Here is a 24,607-nt window from a genome sequence, read left to right as displayed (position 1 = left end):
GGCTGGACGTACCATCTTCATAAAAATGAAACCTTGCATTACCAATATTAAAATTATTAAAGTTTATACAATGAATAAGAACGGCCCCAACACCGATCCTTGTTGAACTCCCCTAACAACCTCCAGAGGATCAGGCTGAACACCTATCTATTCTATCTGTACACATTGGTTTCTTCCCTTTAAATACGCAATGATTTCAAATAGAAAAAAAATTAAAATGGTTTACTAACTGCCAAGAGTGTGTGTTAGAACACACACACACACACACACATTTGAGGTGCTCCGATCACTATCGGCCGATCGTTAATGCGCATCTCGTCAGTAAAGCCGGTTCTCTAATAAGCGGTAAATTCCATCAGGTGCGTGATTACACATTGAGCAGCTGTCACTACACAGAGCCGTTGTTAACTGAGAAGATGCGCAAATAAACACTTAAAATTAATGTGGATTTGCGCAGCTTCTCAGCGCAGCTGCTCTATGTGACATCACGCACCTGATGGAATTTACCGCTGATTAGAGAACCAACTTTACTGATGAGATCAATAATTGCAGCCATTTTCAATTCAATTCAAGTTTATTTGTAAAGTGCTTTTTATTATAAAAATCATTGCAAAGCAGCTTTACAGAAAATTCAGTTTCTACAATATTTAGTAGTAGCTTATCAGTGGTAACTGTCAGTTGATGTGCATATGGCAGAAATTTTCTGAAAAAAATTAAAGAGGTGGTCAAACAGATGATGAACACTATTAACAACAATCACACTTTTAGAAAAATTTGGTAGTTCTGTATTTTGTTTCAGGGTTAGCATAATCTCTTCTCAGGTGTTCTGGATCCAAACTGAAGCTTGTGTAAATCCTGGTTACCGTGGCAAAACAGAAAAACAAATAGAGACATAATTAGAGTAGCTGCTGTTCCGACAAAGTAAATTAATATTAGTATTAATTTGTTTAACCCAAGCTAAAGAAAAATAATGCACATTTGATCAGATATAACTGCAATCCAAAATTATAAGATGCATTATTTGAATTCTTGGCCTAAGACATGTGTTTTTAATCTACATTTAAACAGAGAGAGTGTGTCTGAACCCCGAACATTATCAGGAAGGCTATTCCAGAGTTTGGGAGCCAAATGCGAAAAAGCTCTACCTCCTTTAGTGGACTTTGTTAGGTACTACCAAAAGTCCCGAGTTTTGTGACCTTAGGGAGCATGATGGATTGTAGCATGGAAGAAGGCTAGTTAAGTACGCAGGAGCTAAACCATTAAGGGCCTTATAGGTAAGTAATAATATTTTGTAACTGCTACTGAACTTAATAGGTAGCCAGTACAGAGACTGCAGAATTGGGGTAATATGATCATATTTTCTTGACCTGGTAAGGACTTTAGCCACTTCATTTTGGACTACCTGTAGCTTGTTTATTGAGGATGCAGGACAACAACCTAGCAGTGCATTACAATAGTCCAGTCAAGAGGTCATGAATGCATGAACTAGCTTTTCTGCATCAGTAACAGGTAGCGTTTCTTAACTTGGCAATGTTTCTAAGATGGAAGAATGCTATTTTTGTAAAATGGGAAATATGGTTACCAAAAGACAAGTTGCTGTCTAATATAACACCCAGATTATTGACTGTAGAGGAAGTAACAGTACATCCGTCTAGTTGCAAACTGTAATTTCAAGCGCATAACAGTTTAAGACATGCTTTTTGGGGTGATAATGGTAAATGCCAGGAATTTGAAGAGTGCAAACATTAGTAAAACCAGTTGCGTGCTTTATTTGAATACTCTCTTCCCACTAGGCCTGGGCGAAAAATCGATTGAATGAATTAATTCAATTTTTTTGTTACATGCGATTTAAAAAATAAGTAAATCAAGTTTTTGTGTAATAGCGCATTTTTGGCTCCCCGGAGCTTCCGTAGCATTAGTTTCACATGGCAGTATGACAAGCGACAACAACAACATCATAGCACACACGAAACAGCAAGCGACAACATGGCTACCGGTGAGAGTTGGAAGTTTGTTCCCAGGAAAGGAATAAAATCATCTGTTGTTTGGAACTGGTATGGGTTTGCTGCGACAGACGTGGAGCAAGAAACCCCACACTGCCTAAAGCCCATCGCAGTCAAAAGCACCAGCACCAGCCGAATATGAAAATGGGGGTTACATTTGTCTTGCTTTTGATTATGGCTGCTCCGATCACGATCGGCCGATCGTTAATGCGCATATCGTCAGTAAAGCCGGTTTTCTAATCAGCGGTAAATTCCATCAGGTGCGTGATTTCACATAGAGCAGCTGTTACTACAAGGAGCCATAACTGAGAAGATGCGCAAATCCACTTCATTTTCAGTGTTTATTTGCACATCTTCTCAGTTAACAAACGGCTCTGTGTAGTAACAGCTGCTCGATGTGAAATCACGCACCTGAGGGAATTTACCGCTGATTAGAGAACTGTCTTTACTGACAAGATGCGCATTAACGATCGGCCGATCGTGATCAGAGCACCCCTACTTTTGATTAAATAAAAGCAAAATTTGCTTTAAGTTGTCTGCTGTTTGTACTTATTGCTTTCCTTAAGTAGGGGGGGAAATCGGAAAAAAATCGGAAATCCAAAAAAAAAAAAAAAAATCGGAGATTTTACTACTTCCCACTTTTGCGTCTGATAGGGAAACTCCATGGGTTCATGCCTTTTTTTTTTAGCACTAATTCATCACAGTGTGTCTTTAGTAAAACCTGACAGTACAATTTTAACAACAAAAGTAGTTTGTGTGCTGGTGCAAGCTGTAAGTAAAACTGGCACTAAAAGTATAGCAAAATCAGGCCGTCTGGACCAATTATCTGCGTGTTGTACCACAGAAACAGCAGTTCTGACTAGCTGGATAAAAATACATTTTTACATATACAACAGAATTATGATTAAATTCATGCATCTGAACTACTGTACGTGTGTGTCTGTTTTTATCATTACTTCTAATCAATTGTTGTATTTTAATAATGAGTGGTCCTGCAGTCAATCCTGATTGACAAATGTCACCTTGACCCATGTGTGACCTCGATATTAAGCAGAAAAGTGAAAATGTGGATCCAGGTGTTATTCATAGGACAGAGTTTAAAGATGAAGAGCATGGGGCTCTCACTTTGATCTCAGCAGGTAGAGCTGAAGCCGTCCACATGAGCTGGAGGAGACGAAAGTCACATCAAAGTCACAAGACTCATCATCAGGTTTCCCTAATGCAATCCTTCAGAATATGAACCTTTCACAGTTACTATTGATAGATAAAAAAATAAAATAAAATAAAAACTGTCAAAAAGCCATCAATAGTTTTACTTGGATTACACAAACACTTGAGAAGAGGCAAGATAGTGGCCATACTTTCCTTTCTGTGCCAAGGCGGCATTCAGGTGTGAGAGTCTGATGAATAATTTATGACAATCCTTTTGCTGTAATGATTCAGCACAACAACTTTCACCCTCTCCTCGCTGCCAATAGAAGTTACAGCAAGCTGCACAAGCCAAAGTGAGAAATTCTTTACAGACTGGCTCTGGGAAAGGGTTTATGTTATCTATAGGATCTCTGTTCAGTCTTTATCTTTGAGATCATCTCTCTCACCGCCAGATCAATACCTTCACAGCATGCAAGGACGCCTCTCACAACAGACAGTTGTTACACAGTGGCTGTCATATCGGCTTTTCTGTGGGATTGCAAATATGATATGTTTGTTAAAATGGCTGAGCTTTATAGTCAAGTCCTAGCAGTGTTTAAGAAGCAAGAAGTCAGAATTGAACACCACTAACAATTCACAAAAGTGGCTTCTTTTTGCAGAGACTCGAATTGTTTACTGCTGCTTGTACATGATACAGTGCAAATAACCATATAAATGACCAATGTTAGGTAAGCAAAATGAACAGGCCTATCAGCTTAAAAAAAAGAGAGGAGAGACTTTCATTAAATATGTATCATTTAAGACTTGTGCATATCAACACCAAAGTTCAGCGCAAAAATTTAATGAGACTTTCACAAGCTTCCAAAAACAAGTTAGAGGGACTGAATGAAAAAGAAGTAGGTGTCACTTTTAGACAAGCAGACATACTTCAGTTATCTGCTACACAAAGAGTTTCTGTTTCTGACACCCTTTTTGTCATTTAGAAGGAAGGATATCAAACAGTTTGTTTCCTGCTCAGATATTTGCATTCATTATGTTTAATCAGGAAAAAAAGAGCCTATTCTGGATTCTTCCTTTGTTATACAGAGGAAATCAAAATTGGAGAACAATCTATGGACGGTTTCATCGGGCGCACGCGCCTGGACCTAAGTTAACTTCCGGTCTGTGTTGAGTATATCGGTCTGGCTGCGGTGCCTTCTACAAACGCAGTTAAAGGCAAGGTGATGAGTAGACTGAAGTTGGGCTCAGGTGGTTGTGCTGCGGGATGTGTTTCCCATACATTTATTTATTTTTGGAGACTCGCCACAATTTTAAAACTGATCTTTTTTCAAAAAGGCATCATTGAATAAACATGAGTAACGTTACTTACTGCACGTTTAATAATAATAATTCCTTACATTTATATTTTTAAATATCAAAACGAGGCACAGGTGTTTTTATATCACTGTATTTCTGAAGGAAGACTTGCATGTTATATGCCTGATAGCAGCGTATGAGCGTACCAGCTCTGCTTCGTTTACAGCTGTTACTGGGGAAACCTCTATTTCTCGCGCTTTATGTCTATGCTTTAAAACATCTCCTGTTGGCAAATAATGAATTTGCATTTTCATTAAGTCCGCCTGATCCACGCAGCAAACATTTTGTTTGTTATCAAAAAATATATACTCTAGAGGGACTTGGCTGTTGTTATTGATTCTATTTGGAAGTCTACAGGAAGTTAAGTTAGGTCCACAAAAGCGCTCATGCACAGTAACGTTTGTTTATGTTGTTGCCGTTAAAACCGTCTATAGGCCTATATGATTTTTTTTTTTATCTTCATCACTCAAAATTTTAAGGTATATAGGTATACCACTGTTCTACTAACATGTTTGACAAAATATCCAAGGCATTTAAACAAAAAACATTTATTTTTGAAAGGGTCATCCCTCTAGTGTTCATCTGGATTTGCCACCTGTCATAGGGTTTCAGTCACCTTAGACTATAACGTCTACATTAATCCGGATACATTTGAAAACGGTGTTTATGTTTTAAAAACGCTCTCAATCCACACGTTTTCCAAAATTTCTCAAAAGACTCCATTTGTCCATTAATTATTTGTAAAGAAACACTAAAATGTATAAAAGGCCCCATTACCTTGTATCTTACGTTGTGGCCCCGTAGAAGCAGTTTTTGTAAAAATTGGCTAACGACCCTCTGTCGCACAGTAGAGAAATTACCGTATGGACAGGAGTAGAAGCTGACAGGCAACCTTTTACGGTCTATGGTCGCGGCAAGTGGCGGAACAGAGGCTGCAGTTTCTCTCATTTTAGGGGTGTTTTATGCATTTGGTGCGGTGCTTGCATCATGGTTTTCGACGGTGGTAAAGTTAGTATGTTTTGAGCCCAAACTAACTCAGATAGTCATAAATATATGCGCTTTACGTTGCACAAGGATTAATTTCTAGGGGGGAGTTAACAATGAACTATTTAAATTAAGCAATTTAACTACGTGACATAATAATATAAAACCAATTTTACAACTTTTAATGTATGCAATAATATAAATCCATTAAACGACAACACCATTTGATCTAAAAGGTATCAAACTAACTTTAAAATATACAAATATATAGAATATTATTCAGTATTGCACAAGGCATAGTATTTCAGATTATGCCTTTATTGTTTTTATATACATTATTGAATCCATATTTTTCAACTGTTTTATATACTGTGCCCACTTAAATTAATTAAACTGTCACAACGTTTGAGAGAAAGGTATCAAACCAACTGTATTATATTCGTTATAATGCACAAGGCTTGGTTTTTTAGATTATGCTTTTATTGTTTTTATATTGTTTTATTTTATTAAGGGATCCTGAAAGAACTTTAATTTATCCCCTTTACTCATACAAGCACACAAAGTGGTTTGATAACATTTAATGTTATACGGACTGATAATTACAAATACAGATCCCACTGTGTTCTGTGTTTTTTTTTTTTATGCTAAGGTTTGCATATGGTGGTGTGTTCTTACTGACAGCTTTTCTTACAATATATACTATTCCTAAAATAAAAAAAATTACCCCATATATATATATATATATATATATATATATATATATTGCAACCCCTATATAGTGATACGTATCATATCGCCAGATTCTTGGCATTTTCTTTACAGGACTGTCATATGAAGAGTGTACAAAGTAACACATCTGTAGCAAGTGTGAAAGTGAATGGCACATAACGGACAGTATAAACATACAGTAGTATCTATTGGTACAATGTGTCACATGCTTCATCTTCAAAATGATTTGAAAATTATGGCACGTGACGTTTCCAGAGTCCACAATACAATGTGGAAATGGCATCTTCAAATTTATCCACTTTGGAGACCGCTTAAAAAAAACATACATATACATACTGTTTTTGAGAATATAATAAATTTATGCAATATGCTTACAAAACTGCCCTTCTACTCCTATTAGGATAACTGCAAACAGGACTAAATTGTTCTCCAATTTTGATCTCCACTGTACAATGGTGCTTAGCAAAAAAATATTTAATGTGTGAGTGTCACCCATTCTCATTTTGTATAATAGCAGCAACTCTGATCGGAGCTAATCGGTTGGCCAGTTTTCTTCACAGGACAATGGAGATAGGGTCAAAATAGAATTAAAAATAGTTTAAACCGCTTTCAAACTGATTTCAGAAGGACCCTAGTGTCAGGAGCAAGCGGATTATTTATTTTCAATCACGTCTAGGGTCAGAGGTTCATATGTTTGTTCAGAGATTCTGATTGACTACATACTGTTTTGTAAATGAAGGAGAGTTTTAGGAATAAGCAAACCATAAACAAATTTCAGAATGCTTCATCTATAAAAAATGATTTTATATGAATGTGTTTTCAAAAAATTATTCTGGGCAACTGCGAAGTTTGTTAATACAATGTTTTTATAATAAATAGATATTTGTTGTGGACTAAACAGCCCTTAAAACAGCTAATTCATCCATCACTTAACAAGCTGTGCGCCCATTTATGTTTAATTTACACACAAAAAAGATCAGACTGTCTCAAAAGCAATTTGCAAAAAAGCCCTGTTTGTTCAAAACAACAAAATCATGACTTCCTGGAAAACTAGCACAAAATGGAAATGGAAGGTGTTGCCACTGGCTAAGCAACTGTGGCTCTTATATAAATATAATAAATTACTTGTGGTTTAAAGCATGCAAACAAAACGCTCTGATGAACTTTCATATTTGCTAGCGATCGGCAGCAGATGCCTTCTGTCCCAGAGCAAAGCATCTGAGAGTTCTGGAAGGTAACAATCAATCATCTGAGTAAATTATTCAGGTCACATCATCCTTTGATGTTGTTCATAAATTTAGCACGAGAAATAATTATACAAATATTTACACAGTATATGTAAGATTTATAAAAACTGCATCTTGGTCTTTTCATCAAGCATTTAAACAATATTGGCATAAAAATAAGTGGACTGAAAAGCTTCAAGATTTCACTTTGGTTAAGTTCTTCTCTAAAGGAACTTTTCGGTCAAATTATTCACATTAAATTGTTTATTTACTCTACAAAATTCTGCAATCAATCATCTTACATTATATCATTTAAAACATGTTTAAAATACAAACTGTAAATTTTCCTATTCAGCCCATGTTGGGCCTAAAAACCACCATCCAGATGCAAACCCAACTGAGAGGTTCAGCTTTGCTACTAAAAACCTCCAATTGTCCATTACTACCAGTGTGTATGGTCCACTTGCTCTCCTCCGTGTGATCAGTGGAGCGTGTGAGGCTGCAGACGTGATGGAAAAGTGGATGTTTGCAAGAACATACTCACAGATTAGAAAAGCCTCTGGCACGGGGCACCAGGAAGACTGAGAGATGAGAATGGAAATGAGTGATCTTAGACGAGCTCTATTCTTGGGTCAGCCCTGCTGCTATTAATTCAGCTATTCTCATTTAGCAATATTAAGGATAATTAATTTTAGCCCTGAAAGAGATTTAGAATTTCCTTATGGGAGCCACTGATAAGTGGATTGCAGCTGTGAAAAGCTTTAAAAGGTTGCATTAATGAAATTGTGTGCAGCAGGAAAACATACGTAGTGCAAGAATGAAAGAAACAATCTTTAGGTTGCAAGTGAAACCCCTGGTGTTGTGAAGCAGTGCTCTATGATTCTACATCTAAGGGAGCCTGGATTATCTGTCACTTGATTAATCTAAAAGCAAGACTTCAAAGGGAAAGATTAATTGAAAAACACAGAGGGAGAGATAATTAAACAGAGGCACACAAAGGGAGTAAATATATTCCATTCAAGTCATTAAGAAAAAATTAACAATACATATTTTCATACATTTATTCTTTTTTTCAGACCCTATTTTTGCATTTGCACTCAAGTTTTTTCAAAGTCTGAATAAATGCGAAGCAAAACAAGCACCTAACTTAAGTATTGAGTCAGCAGTGTTAATATTGACAGCAAATTTAAATTTAGTTTGAGTCATAGTAATTAAGTTTTAGTAATCTGAATGGTAGTCTTGTTTAAGTTGACTAAAATATAAGATTTTAGTAGTTTTTTTATTTTATTTTTTATACCGGTTTCACTGTATATTAGGTTTTTCATGCATGACCGTGTATTAACCACATTTTCTACTGATTGAGAGAGGAAACACAGCAGTAGATTAACTTAAAATTAAAAACTAAGGGTGCTTTCACACTTGGTTCACTTGCCTGGTCCAAACCCAAGTTTATTTGGTATTTAATAGGCCAAACTGGCTTTTGGCTATTGAAAACAATAAGCTTAACCATCTGAAATTAACGACAGTAACTGCACAGTAAGTAGCCTACATGCAGTACAAACATTGATGGAACATACATCAGCATTTAGCTTTTGTTTTTGAATTGGGTTGAAACTGCATAGAACTGGCCTTAAATGAAAACATTAACTGTAACCATGTGAAATTAAAGGCAATAACTGCATAGTTCTACAATCCAACCAACACACATTCAATAAGATTTTTCTTAATCAGCATTCAGTATTTGTTTTAGTTTTTTAACTTGGTTTTAAATTAAATAAAAAAAAGGGTCTTTACCAGTGATTTAATGGTAAAGATACCAGTGATTTAATGGTGATTTATAACTGTATAATCTCAAAAATGCACTCTCAAAAAATAAAAATCTGAGACTGTGTAATGCTGAACAACCAAACGTTTTATTAAGATAAATTATTATGTACATTAGTATTTACACTAACAAAAAATACTCTGCCACAAGGAAACAAATCTAAATAAATAAATATATTAACCTTTTTCTATTATAAACACTATTTACCCTCCAGTACACTCACGTTTATGTTGACTGCAAGATTCTAAGTTAAGGTAACTTACAGGCTAATTGACATTCAGTTACTTGCTAACGTAGCATTCTATCATCATGGGTAATACTATCACCAGTTAATACTATTTTCCACAGAATATGCATTTGAAAGCCTGGTCAGTCACTACTGCAAGTTTATTTTTGTGGCTAGCTAGTTATTTTGCCTACTTACACTCTGACTCTGCTTTATGAAAAAGCTTCTTTTGTCCCCTTTCTTCTTCTTGGGTGGCATCTACAAAGTACAAAAAGGGGCAAAAAAAAAAAAAAAAACCCGGAATATTAAAATGTTTTTACTCTGGCCTTTGTATGTGGCAGAGAGACAACCCTTGTAACTTACCATCGGCATCTTCAACATGTGCGCGTACACAAACCAACCGCTCGCTGCTAGTGCAAGCACAAAAGTAGTCCCAGTCCGCGCGTGTAGCCTGTCAGATACCCCGCCGCCAATCAAATTATGGCGTTTCTTGTACTGTCGTCGTCCTGGCCATTAGAATCGATCCAAATAGCAGTGCAAAGATACAAATAGCAGTTCAAAGGAGCTTGCTAAATATTGGTGGGGACAAATTTGTCATCTCAAAATATTGATAGGGACTAGTACCTAGCGTCCCCCCTAAACCTACGCCCAAGGATTAGTCGACAGAAAAAATAATCATTAGTTGCAGCTCTAATATGCACTGCAGACAGAGTATGTGTGAAACAGGCGTTACAGGGAAGATGGATGCTGCAGAACTAGTAGAACATGACACAGAAGAACTTGTGCCAAAAAGAGGAGCCTGGTCTGGTGTTTGGAGAGTTTTTGGTTTCCAAAAATCAGACGTTGATCAAACAACCATTTTATGCAAGAGCTGTCGGGCTAAAAGCACGTCTTGGAATATCAACCAGTAAAAAATGCATTGTACACCCGATTATGCATTAAAAAAAACGTCATAAACCAGAAATGTTTATATTTGCTTAAGACGTAACCAAGTGCGTTTATGTGAATACTCACCAAAACTGACAATTTGACATCTTTTTGTGTGTATTCAAAAGAGAATGAGGCACTTTTTGTGTGCACTTGTAATACCAGACCAAGCTGACTTTCACGTTGTCACACTTTTCTAATTTATCATATGTCTGATGAGTGCAATCAGTTGGAGCTAGGCAAAATGAATCACAGAACATTACTGAAAGCTTAAATAAAAGCAGCTTATGGACTTTTGTGTTTGAGTTACATATGATCATTTGGATATCATTACATTTATCAAAGGCATTTTTCAATATGGATCCAATTTAACCACACAACTGCATCTATACAGATTATAAAATGTCAGTAGAGATTCAGATCATCCTCACAATGGCACTTAAGCACAAATGTATTTGTTTCACCGTAATATTTTGCACCGTAGCTGTAGAACCATTTACATAACATAGCAGACATGGGCCAACCAGTAGAAACCACAGTACTGCAAAAAAAATTGATAGGCAAGAAATCTGTAGTGTACTCTGCAAAATGTCAGAGATGTGCACTTCCAGTGTAGACAGCTCAGTTGAATATAATGAGAGCCATTAAGTTCTGAAGAGCCAAGTGAAAACACATGGTGACTGTACGTGGTTTACAGTTGCCAAGCAACTTTGCAATTTGATGCATTATTAAAGAACTCAACACATCTTTTGATTTTACCCCAAGTTTCATAATGTAAAAAATCTGTTTTTAAAAAGAAACAACAAAAAGAAATCTCACTGTTGTGCTCAAATATGAAAAATCAAGTACACTGGAAGCACGATACCAATTCCAAAAAAAAGGTATTTTCCCTTGGAATGGCCCAGACAAGTTTTTCCTCAAAGCTGCAGTCTTTGTGATAAGGCTGAGGGGAAGTCTCTGTGGAACAACAGACTGGAGTTCACAGTAAAATGAGAGGCAGCTGTCAATCATCCATTCCCTTTTTAGCTCTCTAGCCTCAGTAAACACAGCTTTGCCAAGGAGACCCGCAGGTTGAGCAGGGAATCCACTACAGAACAAGAGGCATTCCGCTCTTTGGATAAAGGGGAGGAGCGGAGAGGGAAGTGAGTTGGAAAATCTATTCAGCTGTTCCCACACTGGGCTCTATGGGTTTCCTGCTTTCAGATTTGGTCTCTGAGTGGCTACAACCCATTTCTTTCAAAAGGGATTTCTATTCAGAAAGAGGTGGGGGCCTGTGGCAGCCACATATTGGCAAACCACAAAATAGGAAAATTAAAAGTGACCTTATATTCTACATGTTCCGTCCATGACAAAAATTGCTTAACTGAATATCCATTCTATGCGATCTACTCTTCCAAGGCCTCAGAAGAGACTGAAGGCCTTTTAATGTATGCCTGCGACCACTGTTCTATAAACAGAGGACACTGAAAGGGTTAGTTCCCCCAAAAATCCAATTACTCCGTCTTAATATTGATCCAAACCCATAAGACCTTCATTCATCTTTGAAACACAAATGAAGATATTTTCTTAATTAAACCAGAGAGACTTCTGTTCGGTCCCTCCGCTGGAAGTCTGAACAACTAAAACTTTGATGCTACAAAAAGAACACTGGTTCTTATAGAAGCTGTTCAAGAAAAACCCAATGCTAATTAGCCATCCGCATTCAGTTTTTAACATGAGGTTTAGCAGTGGGTAAATATAAAATTGATACCACATTAAAAGACATCAGTGCAATACAGTTCAAACAACAGGAACTAAATGGAACAAAGTTGTTCTCAAGAATCTTGTTTAATTTCTACTAATTGCCAAAAACAAAAGGATGCACCAATATAATACTGACAATCCATAACTATGTTGTGAAAGATGCCCAATAAATGGCTAATATAAAAATTATATACTATTACAAATAAAACAGGAATTAATTTGCATTATTTTAAAAGGGGTCATATGATGCTTTTTAAAGATCATTATTTTGTGTATTTGTTGTAACAGAATATGTTGACATGATTTAATGTTCAAAATACACATTATTTTTTAAATACTGTACATTATTGTACCGTATTTTCCGCACTATAAGGCGCACCTTCAATGAATGGCCTATTTTAGAACTGTTTTCATATATAGGGCGCACCAGATTATAAAGCGCATAGAATAGAAGATATTGCAGTCAAATGTTTGACTGGGTTTGCGTTATGCATTAACTAGATGGAGCTGTGCTAAAGGGAATGTCAACATTTTGACAGAGCGCCTTGATCCATATATAAGGCACTCCGGATTATAAGGCGCACTATCATTTTTTGAAAAAAAATAAAAGTGCGCCTTATAGTGCGGAAAATAAGGTAGGTCCTCTATGCCCCATCTCTCTCAAACGCGTCATTTTCTACAAAGTCACTCCTTCCGACAAGCAAAAAGTGCAGTCTGCTCTGATTGGCCAATTGACTCAGTGCGTTGTGATTGGCCGAACACTGCAAGCATTGTTGGAAATGTAACGCCCCTTTTCATAATCATGAGCTTCTTCTTTCAAAAATAAATGTAAAGTTAGTTTTACCATCAGTTCAAGCCCGAAAGGGGAACAGAGTGGCATGACAGACAGTGATGGTTAAGACTGCTGACTCCACTATGTGACCCTGTCTCTCTCTCTCTCTCTCTCTCTCTCTCACACACACACACACACACACACTTGAACATTCAATAGCAAATACTTCAACTAAAATTTCAAAACATATTTACAGTAGCTGATTCAGAAGCGCCAGATTGTCATAGCAAAGTCAGAATTACCTACTCTCCTAGGTTCACGAAATGGTTCTCCATAAAATGTGTTGCTGCTCTGTTCTGTCTTTAAAAAAGAAAAAAAAGAAAAAAAAAAGGGGAAATCGTGGCCAAGTGGTTAGAGAGTTTGAATCTCGGGCCAGCAATACCATGACTTAGGAGCCCTTGAGCAAGGCACCGAACCCCCAACTGCTCCCCGGGTGCAGCAGTATAAAATGGCTGCCCACTGCTCCGGGTGTGTGTTCACTGCTGTGTGTGTGCACTTTGGATGGGTTAAATGCAGATCACGAATTCTGAGTATGGGTCACCATACTTGGCTGAATGTCACGTCACTTTCACTTTTTCACTTAAGTAATCTTAAAGATTCCTAAATGCATCTACTTTCGTAAGGCCAAATAAGGTGCTTCTGCTTTTGCCTAGAAACATACATCATCTCCCTGACATGGCTGCTTTCAACACTAGGGTTGGGAACAGAGAACTGGTTCTTATTTTACGATTATGTTTTTTTTTTAAATGTCCATAAAAAAATATGAATGTCTACTTTCAAGCATTTCATACAGCCCTTTTAAAGCAGCTTTAGTTCACAAACAACGGACACTCATGACCTAAATATTTTATTTACAATAATAAATGCTAAAGTAGAGTATTAGTGGCTTACTTTCAGTTGCATGTGCACTCAAGCTCCAAGGATCTCCAGCTTTTGCGTCATTTTGAGACTTTTGAATTTAGTGAATTGTTAACTGGAGACTCGGATCATTAGAATCAGTGAGTTGTTAACTGGAGAACAGCTGCAATCTGCTCAATCCAATTCATGAATGAATCATTCAGTGTGATTTGCGAACTGAGTTAACGGAATCATTGAAAATAACTAAACGCTATCATATCTCGTAGTGCATGATGATTTCTCCAGAACAAAATGTTTTTATGAAATGTAGTGGAGTAAAAAGTACAATATTGTGCTTTGGAATGTAGTAAACCCCCCCCCCCCCCCCAAAAAATACTGCTTAAATTTTTTTTTATTAAAAATAGTAACTAAGTAAAGAAATACAAAAAAACTTATTAACTGTCCACCAATGCCCATCATATTTGTCATATCAGCCATAACAGCAAAATAATAATGGTACTGGCCAAAACATACAGCTCTAAAAGACAGAAAAACTAAACTTATAAGAGAGAAATGTGCCAAGGAAAGTAGGTCATAACTAAAGGCAGAATCAATAAACTAAAACTTGTTCAATCTATGTCTATAAACTCCAAAAAGTTATTCCATCATAAACACATTTTCAGTGTAACTAGTTCTAGATCCAGAGATGCATTAAAAAAGGCAGGGAGGGGTGGGGGGTTGTTGCGGTCTTACTTACAAACTTGCCATACTGGCCAGTTTATACATAATACCTTCAGATTATACATATAGAGTATACATTATTAAGGCCCAAACACAAAAAGAAAATAACTATAAAGATGATGATTTCAATTTTAATACCAGTGTACACAAACTAACAGAAAATAACTCATTTCGATGGATTCTGATAAGCTGTCAAAGTTTTTTTTTTTTTCCTCTCTCTCTCTCTTTCTCTTCCTGCAGACTCTGCCATTGTCTGAAATTTAGGAAGTGCGTGTTAGCATTTTTAAACAGGTTTGTAATGATCCTCTTCCTTTGCAATTACATGGCCAAATAGCAAAATTATTTTTGAGATGTCCCTAATTAAAATAAGAGACATTTAGGTCACGTCAAATCGACTCTTTTAAAGCAGCACTTCACCTTTTTTGTGTTTGGGTAAAAGGGGTCGATTACCAGTTCGGTGACTGTAAAGACAAACTGCATCCCAACAGAGGAATACATTTAGAAACTAATGTGACAAAGAGATATACACCCTCTCACTGGCAGGATCTCGACCAATTTAGCAGTTCCCATGACAATGGAGTGCCAGCGGGTTGCAGGATAATCTCTAGGAAATGGAGTCGACCTCTGTATGTATTATATTTCTTGGAAGATGCCTGTAAGCAATATGTGAAAAGCTGTATATAACAGATTTCCTGTGCTAGAACACACAAAAACCTTACATCCAAATTGTTGTGTAGAGATTCTGCCATGGTGGTTTACTGGGCAGTGCGTAAAGAGAAACTTTCAAGTATCTAGGCCCTTTTACAGAAAGAATAGCCAACAAATTGTATATATACACCAAGAGCAAAATTAATGTGTGATGGGCTATGGGAAAACAAAGCAAGTTTCCACAGACAATAGCATAATAAAAGCCTACATAACTGAACATTTAAGAAGCAATTGCAACTAATGGATCATTTCCAATAACATCAAAGAATCACACCTCTTGAATCCAAAGACAAAGGCATTGCAAGAGTCTATACACATGACAGAAAAATAGAAAATTGCACTGTCATCACTTAGACTTGTTCTGCATCAGTCAGACAAATACAAGGGCCATTTTCAATTCTCAGAGCATGACATGAATGCCGGGAAAACAGCTGAGAGGTGCTGCCGTGATGACAAACAGAATAAATCACTCCATTTAAAAGTCGTCAGAGCAAGGTCTCCAATTTAGAAAGCTCTGCTATCAGCCACTCATCCCTGAGCACATGGACAGCAAGTTTGCCCACCTGAGTCCTGAAAGAGATTCCAGTAGCTGACATGGGAATGAATCACCTGCTAACAAGGACATCCAATCTTTGTGTCTGTTAAAGTTAACAACCATCACTGCAGAAAGAGACCTTTTGATAAAATGCCAGTTGTGAACTTGTGATAAGTGAAAAGGGCTTTCTATCAGCAATACAAAGTGTCTTGATAAAAGGAACAAAGAAAATAGTCTTAAAAGGTCAAGTGAGCATATTCTGCACCACCATCACCAAACATAACTGCAAAAGTAAGGAAAAATAACTAGTTCTGAAATTACTCATCATAACTGCATTTATTAAAGGGATAGTTCACCCAAAAAAAATTATTTACTTTCCCCTTAAGCCATCCTACATCATCTGCTGGAACGGCAATCTCTTGTGAACGTTTATAAAGTTTTAAATAGAGTTGTTCCAGTATCGGAAATATCTCTGATACCACAACAAATTCTGGCATCGGCATCTGCGAGTACATGAACCCATATACCGATACGATACCATTTTCTTAAACAAGACCTAGTTATGACCGCTAGCTTTGCCTAACCGCTGCACGGTTCTTCTTCGCTGGTCAGAATGCATTGCAAACAAAGGAAGTTGTGCAGTGTTGCCACAAGCAACCCGTTTAGAGCAGCATAGAAGAAATGAAAACGTGTTAGCAGCACTGATCTATACATGACTGGATCGCTCATTGCGTTCTAAACTGCCAACAGACAGTGAAGCCGCTTCTATATTATAGATCAGTGGTTAGCAGTATGTCTCTGTAGTAACGGTAGTTACCGACTCCTGAGTATATTCGGTAGCTACCCGCAGCTGCGTTCAGTCGCTTCCGTGTTAGTAAAAGCGCAGGGCTCCAGACAGTAGCCGAATATATACTAGTGTCTGTGAATTTTAAACTGCAAAATACTATTTAAATATTACTCCTGAAAATTCTACATCTCTGTGGGTGACGGGCGCAGATGCGCGGGAGCTCCCAGTTTTGTAGTCTCTGTGTCACTATATGAGGACAAAAACGCATAAACAGTCACTTCATGAGAATTTACCGCTTCATTTGAGAAAACTGTCATATCATAAACACAGACACTCAAAGATCTTCTATTAAAATAAATGTTTGGTTTAACATGAGTAAATTGACAATATATTAAGCTACTGTTGTAGCCTACAGTAGATTTAGCTATGTCTCTATGTAGAAATAATAATATGTCTCTATTATTAATAATAATTATGCCTAGACGGTTGCTTGTTTTTTACTTGTTTTGTTGTAAAGAGATTGTCTGATTAATATTTAATTTTTTTTTATATTCCTAGACTTATTTGCTGCAGTTTTTATACAGTTATATTGTAAAACTAAAATACCTTTTTTAGTTGGCGGTGTTAGATTTTTGGCTGCATTTGAAGTCCTTTTTGCTTAAGAAAATAAATAATACAGTCAAATTCATGTCAGATAATAAAAATACTGAATTACAGTAGTTCACCATGTATTTATTAATGTTTTATTAAGGGATCCGTCTGAAGCACACCATAAAATAATTCTAGCAATTTACACAGGGCTAGTAGTATATACAGCTGTATTTACAGATACACACCCAGGTATCGGATCAGTACTCGGTATCGGCCGATACCCTGAGCCCAGGTATCGGAATCAGTATCGGGAAGAGAAAAAGGGTATCGGAACATCTCTAGTTTTAAATATGGATTTTTTTTATCATAAATGCATCAGTTCACTTCAGAAGGCCTTTATTAACCCCCAGAAGCCACGTGAAGCACTTTTTATGATGGATGGATGGACTTTACTGGACTTAAAAATCTTAAGAGCCATTCACAGCCATTATAAAGTTTGGAAGAGCCAGGACATGTTTTAATACAACTCTAATTGTATTTGTCTGAAAGAAGGAAGTCATATACTGTACACCTCGGATTGCTTGAGGGGGAGCAATCCTGGGGTGATTAAAATTTTTGGGTGACATAATATATGCCTTCAAAGCAAATCAGCTCGTAATAATGCATATCTGGTCTAGTATGTTGTTTTGTGTTTTTAAAGCAACCAGAAAATACAAAACTTTATCTTGCACTGCAAATTCAATAATAGTGGAATATTTTTGAATATTTTAAATGGCACACTTGACCTTTAGTTTATCTAAAGCTGTAAAATAAGCAGTAAAGCATTTATTAACATAAAAAAATTTTCTAACATAACTATTTTAAAAGTTGGGATCTCGTCCAATTAACACTACCTTTCAAAAATATGCAGTCAGTAAGATTTTTTAATACTTTTAAATGGAAGTCTGTTACAGTATGCTTACCAAGGCTTTATCAATTTGATGATCAAAAAATATAAGCAAGGCTTGACCGAATGGACAGCAATATTGTAAAATAATTCTTTTTTGACTATTACATTTCATGCAGTATGTCATGTAGCTGTATGTGAGGATAAAATATCTGCAAAGTTGTGAATCTAACAGTGCATGATAAATAAAATAATAAAATAATAAATAATAAATAATAAAAAAATAAATTAAAAAGAGTCGACTCGTCTAAACGTGTAGTCAGAAATTTGAATCTTGTTCGGTTATGGCTCTACGTCACAAATGTAACACATTTGCATAATGTCTGCACATGTTCTACGTCACCAACCTGCCCACCCACAAACACAGTAAAATTTCCATGTGATTAACATCACGTTGAGAAGACGCTTTATCCTATGATGTGAGAGTAAATTTGTTTTATCACTTTTAATTACCAGAAACCTGTTAACAGTTGACACTTACCATTGAAACGTCCTGCTCAAGTCGCGATTCAGTCTCTTGTCAATCAGCCATTTCAACCGATTCATTGTCAGACATACAATCGATACGATGAGGTACAATCGCTACTATCTTTTCTATGTATTGACAAGTCTCCAGGGCTGTCATTCCATTATGGCAATGGGCGTTTCATCTCCAACATGCGCTTTATGCGTTAGACCAATCCAGATCCAATCTCTATGGCTCTGGACTAATCTCAAAGGACTGCGTCGTCTCACCAATCACAGCAGTGAGGGCTCACGGAAAGGAGGGGTTTAGAGACACTGATTCTTTGAACTGCTTCACAAAAGTTGTCTATGAATCATTTACAAATTAGGTGAAAGTGGTGTTAGTGAAAATGAGGTGTTTTTTTTGAATTTGCATGCATGTAAACCTGTTTTAAGAGATTGATAAAATAATATTAGCAACCTTAAAATGGTATAAAAGTGCACTTTAACTGCTACTATGTAAAAGTACTACTGCCGTGAAAAGCATCTTATTTGTTTAAAGTGTTTGCAAACCACATGGTATTACACTTTTGTTCATATAGCAGTAAGCGACAATACACTTCTTTTGAAAGTATTATTAGTTTTGTTCATAATGAGATTAATAGCAGACAATAATATATTTATTTTTTATATATAATTTTGGGGAAAAAATACAGCATAAACCAGGAGCAGATTACCAATTTAACTTGATAAAAAAATGACATTACCTTTCATGAACAATAACAAAATTCATCATCAGCTGAAGATATTTAGACTTATGAATTGCATTTGGAGGTTACAGGCAGCAGCTGTGGTTTTTCTCCCCACTTTAAGAAAAGTCCAAATTAAGTTTCCCACTCTAAATCTTCAATAATTTCCACAGACCTGTAACTCAACTTCCATCCATCTTTTTTAGTTTCAGACTAAATTAATGGACTCATTTCAGCTGTTTTGCTGCACGAATGTATGGATGCACCTGGACTGCAGAAAACATGTCATGGGTCACTGGAGGATGTGTGTGAAAACACACCAGCTTCATCCAGTTCACTAGGAACATCAGCTGCAGGTGTGTGGCTTATACAGTAAATCAATTATTTTACACTATTTAGAACAAAAACAGAAGGTTTTGGATATTAAAACACTCCATGCAAGAAACAGTTGCACAGTGAAATAGAAATAGTGGTATGACTCACGCATTTAGGACCACTGAACGAATGGTATAGCTTCCTAAAGATGGCATCTAGATAGTCCTATATTTCGACTATATATTTTAGTTTGCCTCTACTGCAGTTGGTAGAACTTGGTACACAATTTCTTCTGTACATTTTAAGCTACAAAGCATGGTTTCACTTGCCTTCTACTGTATTTTCTAGAAGTCAAAAGCCACACCAACAGAATGGCAAATCTGGGTCATCTCAGATGCGAACCAAACACAAATTTGCTTTACAAAGATAAAGCATAAGGTTGATGGAACTCCGACTGCATGTCCATGATGCAAATCATGTAGACTCCATATTGAGCATTTCAAAAACCAACTTTGGAATCTGGACCAACTAGAGGCAATCTTTAGTATGCTATAACATTCATAAACTCAAGACAGGAAAGACAAAATGGAGCACCAATCATCATTTATAGAATTTTCTTCAGCTAAAGTCTGTTATTTGTTTAATAATATCTTACCTGCGTTACACACAAAGCATTATGGTGAGTAGGTGAGTATAAATGTGCAAGCTGATTATAAATGAAAGCAGATCGTTGAGTAAAATCAGATCAGTGTAAGAGTTTGATCAAATGTAATAAATACCCTGCTGAGTGCTGAGTTACTGTATCTCTAGTGTATCTCTGCCAATAAAATAAATTTGATACAGGTTTTCATTATAGTCTAAATAAAGGGACAGTTCACACAAAAATAATAAATGCCATTAATTATCCCCATGTCATTATGCATTTTGAAGAACGTCATTTCTGATCAGTTGTGAAAACTTTCCTCAAGATGTCAAGCCTCAACAGAATGCATTAAAAAGTCTAAAAGTTCCCCTCAAGACTCATGCACTAGGCTATATTCCAAGTCTCCTGGAGACAAAACTCAATTTAAATCATGATTTACTGAAAATCTAGCCATCCACCATTGCTCCAGTACCGATGTCCAACTGCACAAACAAATCACTGAGACCGATGTTCCTAATCAACCAGACAGCAGGGTAGCCAAATGCACAAAATGAATTAAAATTAAACTAAATATGTTGTCTATACATCATCAACATCTTTCAAACAATAGCTTGATTTATACTCTCAAAATACTCTTTTATTATTATTATTATTATTAAATAAATGTTTGTAATATTGTGACTCACCTAGCAGCTATTTGGAATTGTTCATGGTATATATAACTGTTTAACAAATTTCTAAAGAACCAAGGACATTGGGTATTGCTGCACTCTATTATGGTTTGACTCTAGTATAGAGGTGAAGATTACAAATAAAATATCAGTCTGTCCCACACAGACCTATCATATGGCTTGAGATGACATGAAGAATAGTGCATGAGGAGGAATCCTTCTTTTTTATAGTAATTTCATTGGTGATTCAGCATTCATTTGAGGTTTGACATCTTCACTTGCTATTCAGTGAAAATGCACCACAACAGCATTCTTCAAAATTTCTCCTTTGTTTTATTTTGCAGAAGAGCCAGATGACAAGTCAATCAAGACTACAAAATCAAATTTTCATTTGTGGGTGAGCTATTACTTCAAATAAGTTTAATGCAAATTCAGATATCTTATAGCACTCTCATTCCTAATGTCTTGTGTTGTGTTGTAAAGAAGACAAGAGCAGCAGCAGCAGACTGTCTCAAACCCTATGAGCTGCCTACAGCATTCTGTCAATAGACGCGTTCCAATCGATTCTATTAAGAACCGAACGTGCATGAGGTCCAAAAAGGCTTTGTAGGGTAGATAGGCAGCTATCTGATGTGTGAGACAGAACCGCAGTCTTACCCAGCTTTGCCCGAGACTCTTCCAGCTTCTGAATCTGGTTCTCAATAAACAGCATCGCCACTCCAAACGCCATAACAGCCAGCAGCTGGAACTTGGGTGGCATCATGATCCTCAGGAGCCCCATCAAAGTATCGGATGATTATCTACATGTCATGCCGTAAAACGTGAATGAGAAGCTCGGATCAATCCGTTACTGGAGCAGTAATATCGACTCCGGACAGATGATCTCGATTATGCGCAGAGAACACAATAAAGTTACGGATGTAGTAACTGAATACATCAGTGCAAGCAAGGGCACTTCAGACGCTCATCTGTCTGCAGAACATGGTATTCTGTTAAAACCGGGGACAACGGACTCTTGGGCTTAGTTGTTGCACATCATCTCAGCTCTGACCATCCACTGCCCTCCTGCGTCACTCAACACTGGGATTTTATTCCTCCGCGGACTCCAATGAAGCGAGTGGAACGGCACGGCGCTTTAAGCGCCATCTATCGGGTCGGAGATTGACACGAGCCGAGTCTCTCCTCTTTGCTCGGCTCAGTGAAAGGCTTGGCTCTTGAATATTAATGAGTTTACGTTACTGGATCTCCTTAGGATTACCACAAGTACAACTTGCCTTATTACTATCCATGAGCTAAATACTGGGCCGAGTATCTGGCTTAATGTAAAAGAGTCTTAATGTAAAAAAAAAAGGGGGAAAAAACTTCCAGATACCTTTTTCCACCTTACAAAGGCAAAACCTATTCAAATCAAATTATAATTTACAGTGAAAACTGTAAATTGATATTCCTAGAATTTCCAATGGGACACATTACAATTGAAATATATATATTAAAGAATTATTCTGGCAACCACAGCTGGCAGGAAATTTATTTTTTAACAGAGTCATTTCAAGCTTTTGGGGCATACATTCCTGTAAAACTCATTGACGATTTATAAATTTTGATAAATATTTTCACAAATTATAAAACAAAGATTATACAATTTAAAGAGTACTTTATCAGATGCATTGTTTCTTCTGTTTCTTAGTGGTTCCTATGAATTTATGCTTGACACTTCAAATAACATGTCTTGTGTTTTACATCTGATTGATTGATTGATTGATTGATTGATTGATTGATTGATTGATTGATTGATTGATTGATTGATTGATTGATTGATCTATATCCCCCCACCCTAGATTTTATAAATACACTCTCAAAACTGCATGCCCTGTAAGTAGCTTCCATCTGAAACAAAAGTAGGTCTGTATGATTACTGCAGTTAAATTCAAACTGAAAATCAAAGTGAGAGCTTCGAGAGAAAACAAAACAACATTCATAATATATGAAGAATGAAATACTCTTGCTAAATAAACCCCTGTAACATACCCAACTGAAAACTGTAACTATAAAAAACCAATTCTGGAGAACTCAACCAAATATTTTAGGCATCTGACTCATATTTGCACTTGCAATTGCAGAGGGTCCATGGGAATTATGTATAGATGACCACCTGTAGTTTGTATCTGTGCCAAGTGTTGCCAACACACAGCATGCATAGAGGCATGGAGGAAATTGACACCAATCAAATCATCTGGATTTGGCTTCTGCTTAAAATAACACATCAGGTGTAGAGCCATATCACTTACTGTATGTACAGTATGACTGTCACCTTCCTGTGGCCATATAGTATATACTACACAAACTGCAGTATATCATGCATATCGGCGGACACATTGAAGCAGATTGCTGCACCTGTATGTCCAGACTGTGTTGTAGAAAAAAAACAAAAAAACATATAAAGTTCCATATAAAGGTGCGTATAAGCTATGATTCTCAAAAGTAACTAGCAGTTAAACAGTGTTCAGTGAATCTGTCAAGTTCATTGGACCATGCTTTCATAAACTGAAGGCTCATTCAGTGCATCATTCAAGTGCTCTGCATCCTTTGTGTCTTAGATCAATGTTAGAAGATAACAAAGAGAGCCAGTATGTCTCAAACAGAAAGAAGTGTTTGTCACATCTTCAGACTTTCCAGTGACGCAATCAGATGAATATAGATTTTTCTTCTATGCGGCTTCATTCAGGGGTAAATGATCGGTCTCTGTTGAAAGAAGCATTTTTGAGCATTACTTACTGTGTGAAACTATGAAAAGCGGGCAGCTCCTTGAACCTCTCTTAATCCACCACAACCCGCTGTTTCCAAAAAATCAATAGCGCTTCCCTCAGTGCTCAGAGCTGATAAGAACAGCTTCTGAATTACTGAAAGTTATTTAAAAATGGCATTTGTAATTCATTTTCATTGGACAATGAAAGGCAAATGTTTTCTCATTTATACAAAAAAGTTTATTATGGTTTTATTTTAGCCATGTCTGGTTTATATTGCATTTTTCTTTTTCATTAAAATCTGCTTAGTGGTCCTATAAGCAGTTGTATAGTTTTTCCAATTTTTCTTTTTACCTGCTTACAGATTAACTGAAAAGCTAAGACTCTTGGCCTTCAAGACGACAGAGTTTGCTAAAATTCTTAACAATCCCATTTGTTGCACTTCAGCCATTGATTTATTTGTATAAGCAATTATTAAACAGATTCATTTAAAACATTAAAACAGATTTACTTAACAAAAAGTATGAGCACTTATTGTATTCTTATAATTTAGCTCATTTGTTTTCTGTTCGTGTTAAATGTTTTTGTTTTTAAGATTAAAATAAACGTTCAACAAATTGTTCATAATGTAGACACTTAGGGGTTGATTATCAGTTGATAAAAATAAAAAAAAATGTTAACCAAGCAATATAGAAAACAAAGTTTGCAAAATTTGCACATTTTACCAACCTACATAGACTTTTTTGCTAATTGTTTTATTTGTTTTTAAAAATAGTTTTAGTGCATTCAAAGGTCTCATTATAAAGAATTACTTCTACAGCAGTGGAGAAAAATGCTATTTCAATTTTAAAGGTTTAATTAACTTCAGCATTCAGAAATAACCAGTGAAGGGT

The 24,607-nt window shown here is 36.4% G+C and overlaps 1 protein-coding gene across 1 annotated transcript in view; it reads right to left on the bottom strand.

Moving 5' to 3' along the window:
* hs2st1b (heparan sulfate 2-O-sulfotransferase 1b) overlaps nt 1-22,062 on the bottom strand; it is a 77,443-nt gene extending 55,381 nt beyond the window's left edge. Inside the window, exon 1 of the mRNA XM_052559551.1 lies at nt 21,628-22,062. Coding sequence (XP_052415511.1) covers nt 21,628-21,751 — 124 coding nt within the window. The 5' untranslated portion in view covers nt 21,752-22,062. The remainder of the gene's footprint in view (nt 1-21,627) is intronic.
* Nucleotides 22,063-24,607: the final 2,545 nt, after the last annotated feature.

Source organism: Carassius gibelio, chromosome B6 (genome assembly GCF_023724105.1).
Source record: "Carassius gibelio isolate Cgi1373 ecotype wild population from Czech Republic chromosome B6, carGib1.2-hapl.c, whole genome shotgun sequence".
Lineage (NCBI taxonomy): Eukaryota > Metazoa > Chordata > Actinopteri > Cypriniformes > Cyprinidae > Carassius > Carassius gibelio.
Note: the sequence above shows the minus strand (reverse complement) of the source record. Positions and strands in the feature narration are given on the sequence as shown.